General features: G+C 33.1%; 1 protein-coding gene across 1 annotated transcript in view; it reads left to right on the plus strand.

Annotated features, from left to right (window-relative positions):
• SPAG16 (sperm associated antigen 16) overlaps nt 1–19,947 on the plus strand; it is a 704,011-nt gene that overhangs the window by 323,570 nt on the left and 360,494 nt on the right. Inside the window, exon 11 of the mRNA XM_006908498.3 lies at nt 11,497–11,640. Coding sequence (XP_006908560.1) covers nt 11,497–11,640 — 144 coding nt within the window. The remainder of the gene's footprint in view (nt 1–11,496; nt 11,641–19,947) is intronic.

The raw sequence follows: 19,947 nt of genomic DNA on the forward strand, positions 1-19,947 counted from the left end.
CTGCCAAAATTAACATTTCATTGGGGGAGAAATTCAAGTAATTTATTTTACATACTTTTCTTTGCCTACAGTTTCTCTGACTTAATTACAATGTTCTTATGTGGTTCAAGACTGATAAATATATCATTAAGAAAATCATCCCATGGCATAAAACATGTTCCAGCTAGAACTGATTCATTAACTCGACACAAAGTAATAGAATTATAAATAAGATATTAATGGATTTTTATTGGAAACAACAAATCTAATCCTGTGAGACTCTTTTATATTAGATTCAAAATATTAGAAACTATAATTTCATATTCCATGAAATAAACTATATATATTTTCAATTAAATTTAATTTCCTTTGTTACTCTCTGTAAGACTCTTAGTTTTCTATTGCTGCTATAACAAATTACCATGAATTTAATGACTTAAACCAATATAAATTTCTTATCTCATAATTCTGTAGGTCAAAAATCTGGGCAGGCTCAGTTCATTCCTCTGCTTAAGATCTCTCTGGGTTAAAATCAAAGCAACAGTAGGTCTGGGCTCTTGTCTGGATCTCTGAAGCAGAATCCGCTTACAGCCTCATTCAGATGGTGGACAGAATTCAGTTCTAGTTGGTTGTAGGACTGAGGTTCTTATTTCTTTGCTGGTTGTAAAGACAAGCATAGTTCTCATATTCAACAGGTTCTCTATATCCATAATGCATGTCCCTTTCCCTTTACCTCTAAAGCCAGCAAGGTGGATCAAATCTCCTCATGCTTTGATCTCCCTGACTTACGCTTCCGCCTCATTTTTCCTGCTTTTGTGATTAGAATAGATCCACTCTCCAGGATAATTTTCCTACTTTAAGCATGATCACAGATTCCAGTAATTTGGGCATAAACGTCTTTGGGAGACAATTCTGCCTACTACTAAATGTCAACTATATGAGGAAGAACAGTCAAAAATTATGTAAAACAATAATTGGAATAGTTAAACTTTAGCGAATATAAGATATTACACAAAGCGCTCTATGAATTATCTCATTTAATATCCTGTAGGAACTAAAGACAATTATTATCCCTATTTTACAGAAGAGGAAACTGAGGCTTAAGTATCATTTCCAAGTGCAGAGTCCAGGGTACATAAATCACAGAACTTTTAGGGTAACTGCTATATAGAGCTCCATTGCTAAAACTTTTGCTGTGATTGTTTAGCCAAAAAAAAAAAAAAAAAAAGATCATGACATCAGAAATTCTATTTTTGTCAAACTAATAACATATTTGTTATAACAAAATAATTGCCCATTGGCAAAAAATGTTTTAGAATAAAAAATGATTTTTATTAATATATTTGCAACCTTGTTTTCAGAATTATCAGTAACTAAGTTTACCCAAAATGAATTAAAGAAATATTTTCCATGATTATGTGCCCACATCATTCTTTTTTTTCCCCTACAGTTTGAACATTGCTTTAATGCACCAGCAATATTGATAAAGGTGTGAAGAAGGCTGGGGGAGTGGCCAATCTGTTGTATAAGAAGATGGAAAAATATCAAGTAGAGTTAAAATAAAATAAATGAAGTTATTAAATCAGATGAAATATTACAGGTCACTGAAACCTTATATTGAGAAGAGATAAAGCAGAGTGAACAAGCATATGGAACCAAAGATTCTGCCTTCTTATACCTACATAAGTGAAGTAAAGAGAGGACAAGACAAGGATGCTTAAACGAGCAGGGTTAAGGGGTTAATACATACTGCAGCAAACACTTACCACCTCTCCTAGTCGCCCTTGCAGTGAGATTCCCTCTCCTTGCTAAGGACAACATAATGTTAAAACATAAACAAACTACATACATACACACAGCAAAGAATAACTTGAGGTAGAGCCATATAATATAGAAAAGACTTTGGTAACTTTGGGAGGGGTCTGCTTCCAATGTTAAGTGCTGTACTACAGGAAAGTAATTTGAATCATTTATAAAAGGAGGTAGATTAAGCTGTATGCTTGCAAGTATTGGGAATGGTACATACCTTTTATTTCTCCCACTGAATTTGGCAGAACTCAGGGTAGATAATAAAGCATGGAATTAGATATATGTTCAGTTGCTCCTGTTCTAATTGGGCTGGGTAATCTCAGTTCTTACTCTTGTCCCCTTCATCCTACCCCACTATCTTCTGAAAACTGATCCCTGGGACTCACTCATAATTCTCCAGCTTCTCACTCTGACATCATCAGCTACATATAGTAAATGCCAAACTCAGAAGTTAATTCCCTTTGCTCATCTGCATCAGTCCTGCCACATGGCTTCTGACACAAATGAGACATGATGATGTAAACTCATCCAGTCATAGCACATTTTTTAATACAGAAATTGATATTGAAAATTATCTATATAACATGATAACTTCAATATGCATCACTTAAATTCCAAAATTTACTTTCTAGAAAATACTGAATTATTTTGGCTTTCTAACTGACTTATCAATTAGGTACCGGAAATAGTTGTCGGTAGTTAAACAATCACAATCGTCACATTGGCTTGGTGGTTTCTAGTAAATTGAGCCATGTTCAGAACAAAATTCTGTAAATTCAATATGTAAGTTTACCTCAATTCCATGTCTTAAGTAGTGACACTTCTAGTTATGCCTAGATTATGTGTAGGTTATATTTCTAAATATACTCCTAGAAAGAGATGTTTGTGATCCAGCTCTTACCCCAGTGAAGTTTGACTTCAGCTTAGAAAAGTATCTACTCTGCGTCACTAATATACTAAGGAGATGTGAAATGGAATATTTTTTTATTCATAACTACAAGAATTCTTGTAAATTTCTGAAACATAAACAACCAAATAAACTTTATTATTGAAATGGGTTTCTTAAGAATATAAATGTGTAATATAACTTCTCAAACCATAAAGAACTACAGTGGCTTCATAACATGAAGCTGAATCTGTATAAAATTATGTAGCATAAAATGTTCAACTGCTAAGGTAGCAGGAAGATTCCTTGAGATATTTTCATAAACCTGGAAGTAGTTATCCTGTTTTGTTGATCTTCTTCATTTCATTCAACAAAACAGTGGTAGCCACCTTTCCCAGTCTTTAGAGTTTATAATTTCATTTAGTTGACTCTGTATCTCAGAATGGTCTTTCATATGTTAGAAAATTCAACAACTTTTAGAGAAAATAGAAATGATACTGTTCAGGTTAAGACTATGTAAATAAAACAAGAATGAAGTAAACGATACAGGATAAATGATAAATGAACAATAAGGGCATTATTCATAAACCCATAAACTATGAAAACACTCTACCTATTTAATGTGAGGAAACAGTATAATAAAGTTAAATGACTTTTGCTCAAGGCCACTGGTCTCCAGATCTTAAGATAATTGGGAAATGGCCTGGGCTTAAACACTCACCAAAGTGGAAGCTCCCCCAACCCCAGGAAACAGCTCTCCAGCTTTGCAGGTGAGATGATGGTGCATTTTGAAAGAATATTAGGCTGCATATTTGCACATATGTTAACTTTTCATTAATTATATTTGAGTTGAGCGTTAGTAGAAAATCTCTACATTTGGCTGTGTATTTGAGGATTTTTTTTCTTATAAAAATAGAAATCTAATTTCCGTGGAGCATCTATATTAGTTTATAGAAGCAGTAACAAAAATAGTATTACCCTTATTTATAAATAGTTGATTTAATTAGGATTAGCTAAGATTGATTTATCTAATCTGAAGATTCTCCCTAGAGAACTGATTATATTTTAAATTAAAGTAAAAATTTAATTTAAAAGTATCAATTTGTGCTACCTAATTTAAGAATAAAACAGATTTTTGGAAAGCGGTGGGGAACTGCTTTTTTACATAGGGTAAGAAAGACCAAACAATTTATATCTTGTTAAAAAGGGTTTGTGTTGTGTCTGTAAACTGATAATGTGGATGACTATTATGATGTTATATATATGTGCGAATTTCTTCTTTTGATAAATGGCCTTTTAAATCCCAGTATGTATTGAGTATCTAAGTCACTGCTTAAGGCCTCTCCCCATGGACGAGCCAGTATAGGCTGCCTCCTACCTCACTGACAACTGGGATTAGCACTACCAGCCATATAGCAAGGCAGGGGAAAGACTGTTTGGTACCCTGCCCCACTCCAAATTTATTATACATATAAAGTTGGAAGCATACCAATTTGGACTAGAACAATAAGGGCATTATTCATAAACCCATAAACTATGAAAACACTCTACCTATTTAATGAAAATGAAAGGAACGTTCTACGCTCCAATATCCAGACAATGTAAATTCTACTTAGCTTGAAATAAAATCTATAATATCACAATTTTTAAACTTTAAGTACCAGGGAAGTATTAAGATATCATAATTTCACATTTACTTAACTGACTTCTGAAAATGAATTAGACCTGATATCTTTTTGGCAGATTTCTATTTAGTTTTGTGCACATAATTGTTTTATGGTATTTATTCCATTTTGCTTTGCCACTTTTTAAAGCACACTTAATTTTTTAATATTCTTTATTGGTGAGAACAACTGTAAGTTGACTCTTCCTAAAAGTAATGGTGAAAATGTTTTTATACTAAAGTGACATCTGTCATAATAACAAGGAGCTATATGTTAAATGGATCTCAAGCCACTATTCTTACCTTACTACTGTGTACTCCTAGGTAATGACCTGCTTACTTCTCTTACTCCTCATTTTCTCATTTTCCACACAGCAGCTAGAGAGATCTTTTAAATAATTATTAATTACATATCATTCTCTTACTTAAAACTATTCAGTAATCTTAGGATAAATTCCAGTCTTCTTTTTTCAGCCTACGAAGCCCTATAGGATCTGGTCCTTGCCTTTCTACTGCTCCTTGTTTATCCTCCACACAGTCCTCCTTGCCTGCTCTCTGCAGTCACCCTGGCCTTCTTTCTATCCCTGGAATACACCGACTTCTTCAGCCTAGCCCTTTTGCAGGTGCAGTCACCTGTACCTGAAACCACCTGTCCCTAAATTGTTCTAAAGGTGCTGCCGCTTTCTTGCTGCCTCTGTTCTCTATTATAATGTCACATCTTTAGTAAGGACTCCCCTAAACACTTCATTGAATATAAATTCTCCCCCAAATCATTGTCATGTCACTTCCTTATGTTTTTCTTAGAGCTGGGTTTAGTTTTGTTTAGTTTACTGTTGCTATTTGTACCCCCTCCTCGCTTTGTATGAAAGCTTCCTGAGAGGGATGCCTCTGTCTGTTTTGCATACTGCATTGTAGGCTTTTGATACATATTTGTTGAAATAAGGAAAAAAGTTGCATGTTAGAGTGCTTTGTAAATCCTGATTCAAATCCAAATATAAGATGCAATTATTAGCTGAGCAACAGTCAGACAAGCCTTATATATATATTTGTCCTGGCAAGCTGGATAAAGGCATATGTAACGTGCGAGTGTGCTGTCATTAAGGATGAGTAAATAAGTGGTCACGAAATGCTCATGGGGCACATATTTTGATATTGATTTATTTTCAACCCACTGTGCATCTTCTATGTTGAAAATAATTAGAGCCTGTGAACTGAAGTGAAGGAAACATTTACAATGCTGAATAACCTAAAGTGAAGACAGGGGTATCTAATTAGTCTTTCTTGTGACAATCTTTTCTTGGATTAATATTCTTTCCTTTGAAAAGTCTAACAGTGGTGCTTATGTCACCGACTTTACTGATAATTAATAGTGTTCTCCATACACCTACACATATTCTTTCCAAAATATCCTTGTGTAATGCCAGTACTGGAAAGAATAATTTCAATTAGAGAGGAGAGCTTTTGAAGTATATATCAGATGGGCTGTTATAGGGAATGTGCCCTATTATAAAAGAGATGAAAATCTCTGCTAGAACATAATATTTTATGTAACATGCCTGCTATATTGTTTAACAAAACATTTTATAGAGGACATGACTTGATTAAGAAGAAGGACTTGCATTCACCCACATTCTCTTTTTACGAATCCATAAGATATTTTTCTGTACTATTTTCACCCTAGTCACAAGCTTATTAACTTAGGAATGAGATGACAGGGCCTTTGTCTCGGAGTCTTGTAATTATAATTAATAATAAGTTAAAGAGAAGCAGAAAGCTTATATTCAAAGTTTAAAGTAAAATGACTTTGTGGCATGTAGAGCAGATGCCAGGAAGATATAAGTAAGGGCTCATTATTCCTATTAATTAGATCTTTGAGAAGACATTCCTGAGAATGAAAGTCATTCTGTGGTTTCAGGAGGGATACCTGTTTGTGGACATAGCTTGAGGAGAGCACATAACTGTGCCTTCTTCATTTCAACATGCCAAGGGCCTAGCAGAGGGCTTTTTTGTGACTAGCAATAACTTTGTGCCACTTGTCTACATGAAGTCAGGGACAGGAGTCAGTGCATGCATACTGTCCACTGTTTCACTGAATGCAATCCTGAAAACTGGACTGTATTATGAAATGACCACCTAGCTTCCTTATGTTCATTTATGAAAATATTATATGTGAGGGCTGTATTTTTGTCAGAGGACTTAGTATCAAATCAAGCCCAGCAATTTCTAGTGTCTTATCAAAACCACATGGAAACATCATTTCTCCCTAAATATCTATAATTTTAAGTGCTAAACTTACTACTTATGATTTCTAAAAGAGACATGTATGAATCATAGAAGCTAACTATTTTAAAGGCCAGGTTACAGTGAAGTACAATTATGCTGATAAATGATAATAACTAACTATTCTGAGTATAATGCTCTGTATGGTTTCCACATATATATAATTATTTGTAATTATATTTCACTTTTATTTCTAATCACATCTTTAGCTTGTTGAGCATAAAGATTAGTTCCTACTCATTCTACTTTTACAAGGTGAAACCCAGTGCTTGGCATATAGTAAGTGTTCGGAAGATGTGTGGGTTTATTATATGTTTATTATTAGAAAACTACACATACCTCATATAAAATTCAAACTTTTCCATCTCTTCCACCCACTTCTACTGCCTGTGGGTAACCACGGTTAGCGTTTTGATTCAGAACCTCTTATTCTAGAGAACTGATCATGTTCAGATATAGTTCCAAAGACTTTACATAGATCTACTTCTTTTATCCTCACAATACCCCTATACATCAGTTTTACTATTCCCTCCTTTTCATAAACAAGGAAACTGAGACTGAGAGGTTGTGCAATGTAATCAACTAATATGTAAGTAGTAGGCTAGTATTCAAAACTAGCCCGGCTGGTCACAGGGACCTGTTTCTCGGCACTATGACATTGTTCACTGAGTTTTCACTATGTGTGTAACCCTGTTCTAAGTCCTTGACACATATTAACTTATTTAAGTCTCAAAATAAACCTTTGAGGTAGATACTATATTCTACTCATTTTTCAGATGAGAACCCTGAGACAAAGGTTAGTGAAATAACTTATTCAAAAATGCCTATCAAGTAAACACTGGAGCAAGGGTTTGAACACATATCTTACTGTGGAGTCCACATTCTTAAACACTAGTCTACTCCGTGCCATTCAAATGCTTTGGGTAGAAAAAGAGGGCCCAAAGGCCAAATATGACCCACCACCTGCTTTCATAAATGAAGTTGTATTGGAACACAGCCTCTTTCATTTATATTTCGTCTATTGCTGCTTTCATGCTGCAATGGCAAATTGGAGTAGTCACAACAGAGACCGTGATTCATAAGCCTAAAATATTTACTATCTGGCCCTTTACAGAAAAAGTTCACCAACATTTGCTTTAGAACATAAGTACTTCTTTCTCAGTCATCTTTGAGCTATCCCACCACCACTCTAAACCTATCTAGCCAGTATCTAACTGACAGAAAATAACAAGTGACAATAGTTATAACCTTTCACACATCATTAGAAAATGACAGAAAAAAAAAAAAGATCAATTCTTTAGAAACTTCAAGATGCATCTCAATAAATTCCTCAGACAGAAATAAGACAATATTTGGCTTGGCTTCCTCTCCTGTGTCATCTAAAAAAGGTAAAATGTGATTGAAGTTCTGACCATACTCTACTGAGAGACATGGACTCTGGACATAGTCCACTCAAATTCATGTCCTCATTCTGCCACTTTTTGGCTTTGTGACCTTGAGCTTATCACTTAACCTCTATGTGACCCAGTTTCATCATCTGCAAAATGGAAATAATAGTAGACCTAACACATAAGGATATTATGACCATTCATGTGTTAATATATGCAATTCTAGGATCAAGAGCTGACTCCTATGGAATGTTAGTTATTTCTCTTTTTCTTCAGCTTCTTTAAAAGAGTGATTCAGGGATAAGTAGAATGATAAGGGTTGAGGCCTCACTATACTAGGGAAATTCTCAACGAATTAAAAGCCTATGGAATCAATGCTTATTAAATGTCTTTTTATATTTATTCTTTACAGAGTGCTCTATCACTTGATAACACGTAGATAACAAGGTAGTGCCCTCTGACAACTTGAAGTACAATACAAAGTTCATAATATTAGCACAAGAGAACAAATTAAATACTTTATCAAGTGCAACACATAATATATCAGCAGAGAAGCCTTATGTAGACAGGAATGTGGAAGGGACTATTACCTGGTTTCTCCTACAACACCAGAGAATTTTAACTGTAAAGAGTAGGGTCCTCTAACCCCTTTAAGTTATTATGTCATGTGATACCCAGCTCCAGTATATACCCTGACAATTCCTAGATGGGTTTTTTAACTCAGAGTTTAATAATGACTACATGACTTAAGCATTTACTGATATTATTGATGTCTATAATATGTACATATAAATAATAAACTATGAAAGATTGATACTAAGTAGAAGTAGCTAAAATCATGAACCATAAAATCAAATTGTCTTGAATTCAAAGTCAGTCTCTATCCATTACCAAATGTGAACATGAGAAATTTATATAATATCTCAATCTCTGTTTACTTTGTCATAAAATAACAAAATTAATAGTACTAAAGTCAGTCAGTCAGATAGTCGGCAAGCATTTGTTGAATATCTACTAACTGCCAACCACAGTTGGAGTTTGAGTATACAATAAATAAAACAGACAAACCTCTTCCCTCATTCCACTTGTGAGAATTAAAAACATTTAGTGTAATTTTTTGGTACACATTAAGTTTTCAAATAATGTTAAATATCATTGCCATTAATTAATGGTAATGGAGAAGGACTCCAGACACTAGTACCTCATTATGGAGTTGATAATAACACTGAACTTGTGTATCTGGGGAAACATTTCTGGTCCATGTTATCCCACCTTGATCATCTCCCACATGGAGTGATCTGGGTTGGGAATTATAACTCCTGATTGGGGATCTTTATTACTATGACCTAGTCTTTGCTGATGTACTTATTCAGTAACCAATTCAATAACAAGTATTTATTAGTTGATATAAAGCATTAAGTTCCTTCTTATAAATGCTGGAAATATTTCTGTTCACTTAAAGATCATTTCATGGATGAAGTAAAATCTATTCTTTGAAGAATAGTGTATTAGTGTTTGACTGAAATTTGTGCAGAATGATTACAAAAAAAAGTAACTTATAGATAAGAAATATTTTTGTTAAATAGTCAATGTTAGAAAAAGAATGTATGGCAAAGACACCAGAGAGTGTGATCCGTCTGTGCCGAGCGGAAGTGGAAGTTGCAGTTGGAATGGAGGAGGCCCCAGAGCGGAAGGGATGGGGAGTCTGGAAAAACACTTTCAAATCAATTAGCCACCAATGGGTTTTTGTTTGTGTTTTGTTGTTGTTGTTGTTTTTCCCGTAACTTCTACAAGTAGCTCCCCTCACAAAAGTCATTTTGGAAACTTATCTTTCAAAGTTTGTAAAGACGTCAATGATTTAGATGTCTTCACTTAAAGAGGATGATTTATCATCTAGTCAAGTGTGCATGTGTGTGCCAGGAAAGCCGTGAGCTAACATACATCATACTCAGCAGCTCTGAGGATTCGGTCTGCCTTCTTATGTGTATTTGAATATAGAATTCATTTCAGTCTGACATTTTTTACCTATCATCATATTTTTCTTCTAATTAAGTTCTATAAATGTATCCTCTACTCAGTTTGAGCTGTAATAAATTTCTTTTCTGAATTGGCCTTCTGAAAGTCACAAACCAACATGATAAATTGCAAAATGAAAAATTTCACTTCTACCCTGTTTATTTTGAGCAGCAGAATGCTGGAGAAATATTAGACAGCGTTTCACTAGAAAGAAGGCCCAGCTCATAGTGGTTCCATACTTGTGAGTTGAGCGTTTCCAATACTCATTGACCCCAGCAGATTTACAGAACTGTATGGTTATAATGCAAGGAAATTAATTTTCAGTTCAAAATTTGGGGGTTAAATGGTATTAATGGGTGGGATCCATAAAGAGAAAAGTTTTGTTCTCATGTAAGCCCTGGAGCTACCCATGTAGATATGAACCTACACCATGATTTCTTTGAGAAATTGATTTCCTAAAGTCTATGTTGTAGAAGAAAGGAACAAGGCCATTCATAGAATGTACTGTGGGAGAAATGAATGTGTAATTTTTATTTTTAAGCCATTCTCTGTTTCTTTTCACTACATCGACAAATGAATGCATTATGTCTTAGATTCGAGATAGCTATGTTGAAATCGAACAATTTGTTGCTAATAGTAGGCTGGTATTTTATTTGGTGTTTAACAATGGGCACCTTTGTTTCCATTGCATTATAAGGCATAGAGGAAACTCTATATAAATAAGATTAAAGTATTGTCATAGGTAAAATATCAGGCATTAACCTTGTAGACTCTTAATTTTAGAATGGTTTATCTCCAATATTTAAATAGCCACAGTGAACATTACCCGGTCAAATAATACTGCTTAATGTGTTAATCATTAATTTTACATACTTCTTTCTCATTTCCTTGTATGCCTTTGTAGAGTGGGAATTGCCATATGCATCCTGAATTCATTAACGTAATTTGTGTACTGTGCATTGACTGAAGCCATTCTAAGTGGCATATTAGCACAGAATTCGAGCTCCTTTGCTTTGTGTAGATAGTAGGCCACAGAGTTAATGTTTCATTTATAGTGTTTATTATCGTACTATATTAGTGGTTATGATTCATGATCTTTTCCTAGATACTGCCTTTTTTAAGATAGTCCAAATATCCTAACACTAAATTATCACTGGCATCACTTTTTCTCCCTAAAAGACAAAAATAGAGTTATTGTTTTCAAACCAGAATTAGACATGAGCACTTACCTAAACTAGCCATCTTGATTGGCACATAAGAAATCTAAGATCCAGTCAAGTTAATTAGATTCATGGCCATCAGAAAGTGACTCGTGATAGGCTGGAGGTGAAACCTGGGTGCCCTGAGTTCCAGAGCTGTCAATGAATCGTCCTTCTTTGCTGAACTAGGATAATCCCTAACATTTCATTTATTCACAGTGTGAAACTATTCACTGTTATCTCCCCATTAACTCTCTCTCCTCTCTCCCTGTGCAGCATCGTCGTGCACCCCCACAAAGACATCCTAGTCTCCTGTGGCGAGGACCACCTCTGGAAGGTGGTGGGGCTCCCCAGGGGCAACGTGCTTCTCACAGGGTTCGGCCACACTGACTGGCTTTCCAACTGCTGCTTCCATCCCAGGTCAGTGCTCAGAACTCCCTGAACCAGCTTAATCTTTCCAGGGCATGCACTCTCCTGGCTTTCTATTTCTCATTGAACTATGAATAACAGACAAAAATCATACTGTATATATTTATATTTATATTTTTTGTATTTTTTCAATTTTTATTTTAAAGTTTTGAAATTACAAATTTTTTTTATTTTTATTTTTTGTACATATTTAATATATACAATTTGACGAGTTTACAGATTGATATACATCCTTGAAATCATCACCATAGTCTGTGCTATAAACGTTTCTGTCAGGTCCAAAAGTTTCCTGCCACCCACTTTATTTATCATCATAATCATCAGTAAAACACTTAACATAACATTCATAGCAAATTTCTAAGCATACAATATAACATCATTAACTATAGTTTGTATGCTATACAATAGATCTCTAGAACTTACCTTTTATAAATGAAACTTTGTATTTTACTGGTTTTGATGACACTTTTCTCTCTGTAACCCCACACCCTGCACTGAATTTTAAAAAGTGTAGATAAATGCTCCTTTGGCTTTTATTATATTGAATTTAGATTGATTTCTTTTGATATTTGGTACCCATAAAACTTAGTCTAACATGATGATGCATTTAACAAGAGTAATAAGCTTCCCGGAACAAGCGTTATTAATGCTTCTTGTACTCACAAGCTCTGACAATGCATGTGGATTTCTAGTCAATAATGCATGATAATGTTTACTCTGCTTCTGTTAATCTTGAAGGTTTTTCTTTTAGAATTATCTGCCATTAAGGATCAGAAGGCAGTGATCAATTTCTTTAAAAATTCAATGACACTCAAAATATTAAAGAGAACAAAGTAGAACTGAAAGCTTTGAGCTCTGTAATTTTCAGAATTCATTAATTTTTGTACCCCAAAGGCCTAGGGACAGAAATAAAGATGTTGTTAAACACACAGATACATTATGTCTGGTGGCAGAAGGCTCTACCCACAGTTGCTTGTGGTCAACTCCTGCCCCCAATCCCGGTAGTCTTCTTCTCTTATTCATCATTACAATTTAACATTTGTAAACACTCTTGCATCTGACTCTTTCTAACACTCTGTGATGTTATTACTCTTGGAGACTCACAGTTATAGTGCAATTTCTAAGCCATTCCATTTGGAAATTTTATTCTTAGGAGGAGTCTTTTTTTGGTTTATTTTCATGTTTTCACAAGGTTCTTTTTTTAAAAAAGAAACATTTTTATCTTGGCATGTCAATAAATTAGATTGAAATACAAATAAACTAAGTTTTTCAGAAATTTGTTAGTTAATGAAAAGAGTAAACTAATTTTTTTTAATTTAAAATTTTGAAAATTCTCTCGAAGTATAGTTTATATTTAGTATTAGATGTTTGAATTTAATTTATAAATATGCAGTGCATTCCATATTTGGTATACAAGTAACCATTGCCACGCCACCTCTCACGTCTTAGGACCATAAAGCTCATCTCGCAAGCAGAGACAATACAATTAGAAGTGTAGCCTATCACTTACATAGCTGTTGGGAATACTAATCTGATTTCCATAATGCTCTGTTACTATGACAGCCAGTGACTCAGAGATTGTCTCATTAGTGCTTGACCAGCACAGAGTCCTTTTAATAGATCTTCCTGTTTTCCCACTCAATTACTGAAATTAAAATGAGATGAAATACATCATTATTCACTCGTACTATGAATTTACATTTATTACTTTCTTTGGCAGAATTGTAGTAAAATGCAGCTACACTGTTGGCTTCCTTCTAGTGCATGCGATAAAAATAATGGGGAAAAATATAAGTGTTTTGAAGTGAGAGATATTTAATAGTGAATATATATATATAAATAGCAAATATATATAGTACATATACAGTAATCCAAATGTTCTTTTTGTAGAATTCATGAAAAAGAATAAATAATTGTCAGAAACAACAAAAAAGCCCTTTTTTATTTAGGGTAGAGATCAGTTCTGAGTTTATAAATCAGACCTCATTGAATAATATTTAATGTGCGCAGATCAACGCTGAAGACCATATAAATGTAATATAATACATATGGTATGAATATTATATGCAAATATAATGTTTATGTCTTAAAAGTTGTTAAAATATATGCTTTCTGAAACAAATTTGTGACATCTGATTCTTATTTTGACTTAGATAATTTAGTCAGTAAAAAGTAGTTTATTTTTTGAAGGTAATATTTTTTCCTACCTCTTTGTATACATCCATAATTAAAAAATCAAAATATATATATATATATTTGATTCAAATACAATACTTTAGTATGTAGTTGGATCTTTAGTTAATGGACACAATCATAGTCTTCCTTAGAGCCATCTTTGCGATCAAGTTGATTCTGTTCCCTTAGAAGGGGCCAGGGTAGAGCTACCATACACTGACACCTGCCTGTTTCCTATGCTCTTCACATAGAAAAATAAACCTGTTCATTTTCTTTATTTTATTTTTAATTGCAATTGCTTCAAGTTGAGTGTTTTCTGTAACTTCTAATTGGATGTATTCTTGTTACTATGACATTTGAGCCACTGTCTCTTCTGCCACAATGACATAACCCAGATTTTTTAGGGGAGGAGGGTGTCAATTCTACTTAATATGACAGTTATATACCTTTGTTGTTCTATTTTCCTTGCTGTACCAGACATCATCAGTACATAAATAATAAATACAGCAGGCCTAGCAATATTAATATCAGGCAAAGGAGGAATGACAGGTAAAAAATAAACTGAGAGGATAACTACCACTTGAGGATTCAGATAATATGATGTTGAAATATATAGAATAAAAGATCTTAGAAACACTTGAAGATTCTGATAAAATCATAGTCATCAGAGTCAAAGACTTAAAATATCTCTCTTAGTTTTTAATCTGTCAATTAAAAAAATTAAAATGGATTAGAGGAATTAATAAAATAGTAAGAGTATATAATGAACTTTGTACTTTATGAAGAGAGAATATTGATTCATTGAAATCATTCGTTATTGGAGTTTTAAAACTGTATCAATCTTACACCAAAAATTTAGCATAAATGAATTCTCCAGAATAACAATCACATAAACCATAATTTTAAAGCAAGATTCATAATAAAATTATAACAAGTCGATAACTAAAATATAATAAAACCTGAATTATTAAAAAGTTAGTAAATGAACATTGGGTCAAAGAGGAACTGTAAATTCTATTACTATATTCATAAACAATCAGAACCACAATACTTATCAAACTTATGATATACAACCAAAGCTGTATTCAGAGTGAAAAATCATAGCTTTAAATATATTATTAATCAAAAGAAAATAATTGAATTATGAATTGAAATTAAAAAGTACAACTGATCAATAAAGTACAGAAAAGCAAAAGAATAAATACATAAAAAGTAAGAATTAACAAATTAGAATTAAAAGAGTAAATATACATAGTAATCTAAAGCTATTTTTTTGAGACGGAGAAAATGATAAAACAAGAAACTGAAAATAGATACCTACAAAAAAAAAACTTCTGGGGAAATAAAAATAAGAAGTATAAATATAAACCTTAGCAATTTAGAAGAAGTTAAAGCCACGTATACAGAGAATAAAAAATTATATATATTTGGAATTTTTTTACCAAATAATAGATTCCTATAAAAATGAACATTGTCGATACTAAATCAAGGTGAAACAAAAATCCAGAATAGATTAATAATAGTGGAAAAAACTAAATTGTGGAACTTCTACCTCAGGCTTGCTTCTTGAGCAGTTGTATGACTGAGTTTTAAAAACTTTATTTAAAAAAATAAATCAATTAATTTTTAGATTTCCTGAATTTTTTGAGGAAAAGGAAAATAATAAGAAAATTTTATTACTGGTTTTACAAATATAGCATAAACATAATTCTAAACCAAACAAATGTAGTACCCTCATTACAACAATAGGCCCATTTTACAATTATAGGTGCAAAACTTTTAAAAAGAATGTAGAAAATGGAATTAATTTTATATATTTAAAAGCAATATACAATTACCAAGTAAAATTTATACTTGAAAAGCATGGGATACATAAGTTATCTAATTATGAGGATATCAGATTATAAATTATATTAATAAATAGATATTGAAAGTTACTTTAAGAAGGCTGGATGAAAATCTCTCATCTATACTTAAAACACATATATTTGCAAATATTGTTAAGCCCCATGTTTTGAAATTGACAAGAAGAATGGATTTTGGAAGATTGGGAACTAAGAAGATCTGGCAGGTAAATGTAGAATCTGAATGCCATGGAGTTAGGTGGGTCAGAATAGAAATGCATGCTTACAGGTAACAGGGCAAAGTGGGGAGCATAAACCCAAATGGGCAAAAATACCTAGAATACCTAAAATCAAAAAAGGAGCAAGGCTCGTTTGTCTAAGCTCTCGCAGATTTGTGAGAGTCTAGTTACTTTTCCAGTTGGCGTTTATTCTCAATAAACGTCAGCCACATTTTCTCTTTTTGTTAATGATAATTATAATTTTATTAAAATATTTTAAACACTGAGATTTTCTCACATAACTTATAAAAGAAAATATATGCAGAAAACATTTAGCTATAAACATTATGTACATATTGTACAGACTATACATACTGAAGGTGTTTAAAAACTTTTATTACAAAAGAGTCAATCACCCAAAGGCTGTGTGGTTAGACCAACCTCCATTAGAGGACTACTATCCATGATACATTAATTGGTAAGATCACGCCTCAAGTTCTTAGCAAGTTAGACATAGAAACAGTTATAAACTAAAAAACAAATATAATTAATGTGAAAAGACATATGTGAACCATCTGTTCTTAGCATTTAAAAACATATGTGTTTCTTTAAAAAGTATATCAATTCACTCTTTGTATTCTGCTTTTACAGGAGAGTGAAAGAATTTTGCATATATATGTATCTTTTTTGAGGGGGGTTAGATTATATTTTAGAAGGAAAAAAAATTGGGGCCAGAAACACCAAAAAACATACTTATTAACATAGTATTTTTAAAATTAAATTTATTGATATGACATTGATTAAAGATTATATAAATTTTTAAAAATTTTATTGTATTATTAGTTTCAAGTATACAGTACATTAGTTAGACATTTATACAGTTTATAAAATGTCCCCCTGATTGCTCTTTCTCTCCTCTGGCTCTCCACCTAGCCATTACATTATGCTAACTGCATTCCCTATGTCGTACTACCCATCCTGTGACCATCTATCTACTACTAATTTATATTTCTTTAACCTTTCATCCCTTTCTCCTAGCCCCCAACCCCCCTCCCCTCTGGCCATCATCACATTGCCCACTGTATTTGTGAGACAGTTTTCGATTAGTTTGTTCTTTTTGTTCCTTAGATTCTGCACACAAGTGAAATCATATGGTATTTATCTTTCTCTGTCTGATTTATTTCACTCAGCATAATAACCTCTAGGTCCATCCATGTCATTGCGAATGGAAGGATTTCATTTTTTTAGTGGTTGAGTTATATTCCATTATATGCATGAACCGTAACTTCTACTATAACACATCAGTTTTATATTGCATTGTGTGTTTATCACCCAAAGTGTAGTTTCCTTCCATCACCATATATTTGACCCCCTTTGCCATCATCAGCCTCCCCCTACTCTCCTTCCCCTCTGGTGACGACCATAGTGTTGGCGTGTCAATGAGATTTTGTTTGTTTTTTGTTTTGCTTGTTCATTTATTGCTTTCTATTTTATCTCACATGTGAGCGAAATCATATGATTCTTGTCCTTTTCTGTCTGATTTATTTCACTTAGCATGTAATGTTTGACCTCCTATATCCACAGATATTGTTTTTATTATTGTTGGTCCATTTAAACTAGCTTTGGGCAACTGATACACAGAGTTGCATATCAATCTCCAGGTTAATATGAATAGATCAATAAAATTCACATTATATTAACTTAATAATATATTATTTGTTTTTTACCTGTACCAAGGTACTGTTCAATGACAGTAACATAGTTTTGACTGTAAATACAATGTACATTTCTCTGACACTTGGGTTGCATTTTCTTTTGTGTGACTACAGCTTATTATGTGAAACAGCATGTATCTTCCCAAACATCTCCATAAAATGAAAGCAGTTGGGATTAGTGGTTTAAACAATTTCATAGTGTTGAATTTTTTTCTGAGTTCACTGCCTGAGGCAGAAATAGAGCTGACAGCATCCTGTTAAACATAACTTCTACCCTTATAAGCTGATTTATGAATTATAAATAAATGGGCCTCTCCAAAATCTCTCTTCCATGTACAAGCTACCTATACGGGTATTTATATACTACCTAAAACCATACATAGTATGAAGGCTTCTCGGTAAGTATATCATTTAGTTTTTTAAAAGAACGGAAGCATCGATAACCTTTTTTATTTGCTATAAACATAAAGCCAAGAGTTCAGATTTCAAAGCATAATAAGGAGATTGATGTAACTTTTCCCTAAGGTTGTGATACTTCCTGAGATTCAGAGATAGATGCTTTCATAATCCAGAAACCTCAGTACATTTTGTTACCAAGATAATTTTTAGATATACCTGTTAAAGAATAATATTCTAGTTTCTATTTTTTGAAGGAGTATATGTTATGCTACTGTTCTTAACATAGTTTGTCATTTTTATGTGAAGGGGTAAGCATTGAAAATAACAGCATACTTCTTTAAATATATTTTTTTATTTAATTCTAAAAGTAATATGTGATCACCATAGAGAAAAGTATTAAGAAAATATTTTCCATAGTCTCACAGCTCAGTGAAAATTTGGAGAAACTGCCTATGGGCAGTCTTTCCTCTGGCAACTGGTGGGAGCTGGTTATACATAAGAAGACCTTCTAAAGTCAGACTTCTTTTCAAGTGTGGATATGACAGAGCACTGGCTCTGTCATTTTATGTAAACTCCGAGAGCCTCAGTTGCTCATTCATTTGAAAATGAGGATAACATACTTCATGAGGTTTTCATGAAAAAATCTGTGTAAATCTATGTAAACATGAGAAAATCTATGTAAAACATTAGCAGTCATTGTCTTAAACATTTGCTAAGATTAGCATTGTTGTTATGGTTTGGCAAATTCTAGTCTAGATCTGGTTTTCTCTGAAACCAATATTGTCTCCAGGTTTATTGGCCTGTCTCCCTCTTTCTAGAAAGAAAAGAAAATTTTTTTCAAGGAATACTGTAAGTACAGTAAGGGAATTGTCTGTGTCTTACTCATCTTTGTATTTTGAGGACGCAGCAGATCAATTGAAACATTATAGGAAATCAGTAAATATTTCTTTAATTAAAATGAACAGAATTGAAAATGCTAGACCATGAATGTGGCCACTTTCTCTCATACTCCTAGTAGGTGACATGTGATTATAGGGGTATACTCACAAACATACACATACATACACACAACTCGTTACTACTGAGAACACTTTATCAAAGGAACCCAGAAGTTCATATTAGTCTTTCATTTGGCATAAAAACTTTATAATATGAAATTCTCTCTGAATATAATTATAATGAGAATTAATTTCAATCAAAATCCATCATAAGCACTTTCAGAATGGTAGAATCAGAACTTTCTTTTCTTCTTTTTTTTTTTTTTAATTTTCTTTACTGAAAGACTTCTTTTTCCTTCTATTTTTATTTTATTTTATTTATTTTTTATGTTTTTTTTTTATTATGATAACATTGGTTAATGAAATCCAGTAAGTTTCAAGTGTACAATTCAATAGTAAGGCATATATATTGCATTGTGTGTTCACCGCCCACAGTTAGATTTCTTTCTGTCACCATAAATTTGACCTCTTTTACCCTACCTAACCCCTCCCTCCCCTCCACCCTCTGGTAGCCATTAGTCTATTGTCCGTGTCCATGAATCTGTTTGTTTGTCCTGTTTGTTGCTTCTAGGTTTATATCCCACATATAAGTGATATCATGTGGTGGTCTACCTCTGTCTGGCTTATTTCACTTAGCATGAGTATCTCAAGGTCCATCCATGTTGTTGCAAATGGCAGTATTTCATCTCTTCTTATAGTTGAGTAACATTCCATTGTATATATGTACCATGGCTTCTTTATCCACTTGTCTATTGTAGGGCACTTCAATTGCTTCCATGTCCTGGCCACTGTGAATAATGCTGCTGTCAGAACTTTCAAAAATCTCCTCTAGAAAAGCAGAGACAACAAGCCAAAATTTCCCAAATCAACATTTTCAAAACTCTAGAACTTAACCAATAGTCTGCACTAGTCCAAAAAGCATTTATTCAAGAAAAAATGCTGAATCTGA

Source organism: Pteropus alecto, unplaced genomic scaffold (genome assembly GCF_000325575.1).
Source record: "Pteropus alecto unplaced genomic scaffold, ASM32557v1 scaffold182, whole genome shotgun sequence".
Classification (NCBI taxonomy): Eukaryota; Metazoa; Chordata; class Mammalia; order Chiroptera; family Pteropodidae; genus Pteropus; species Pteropus alecto.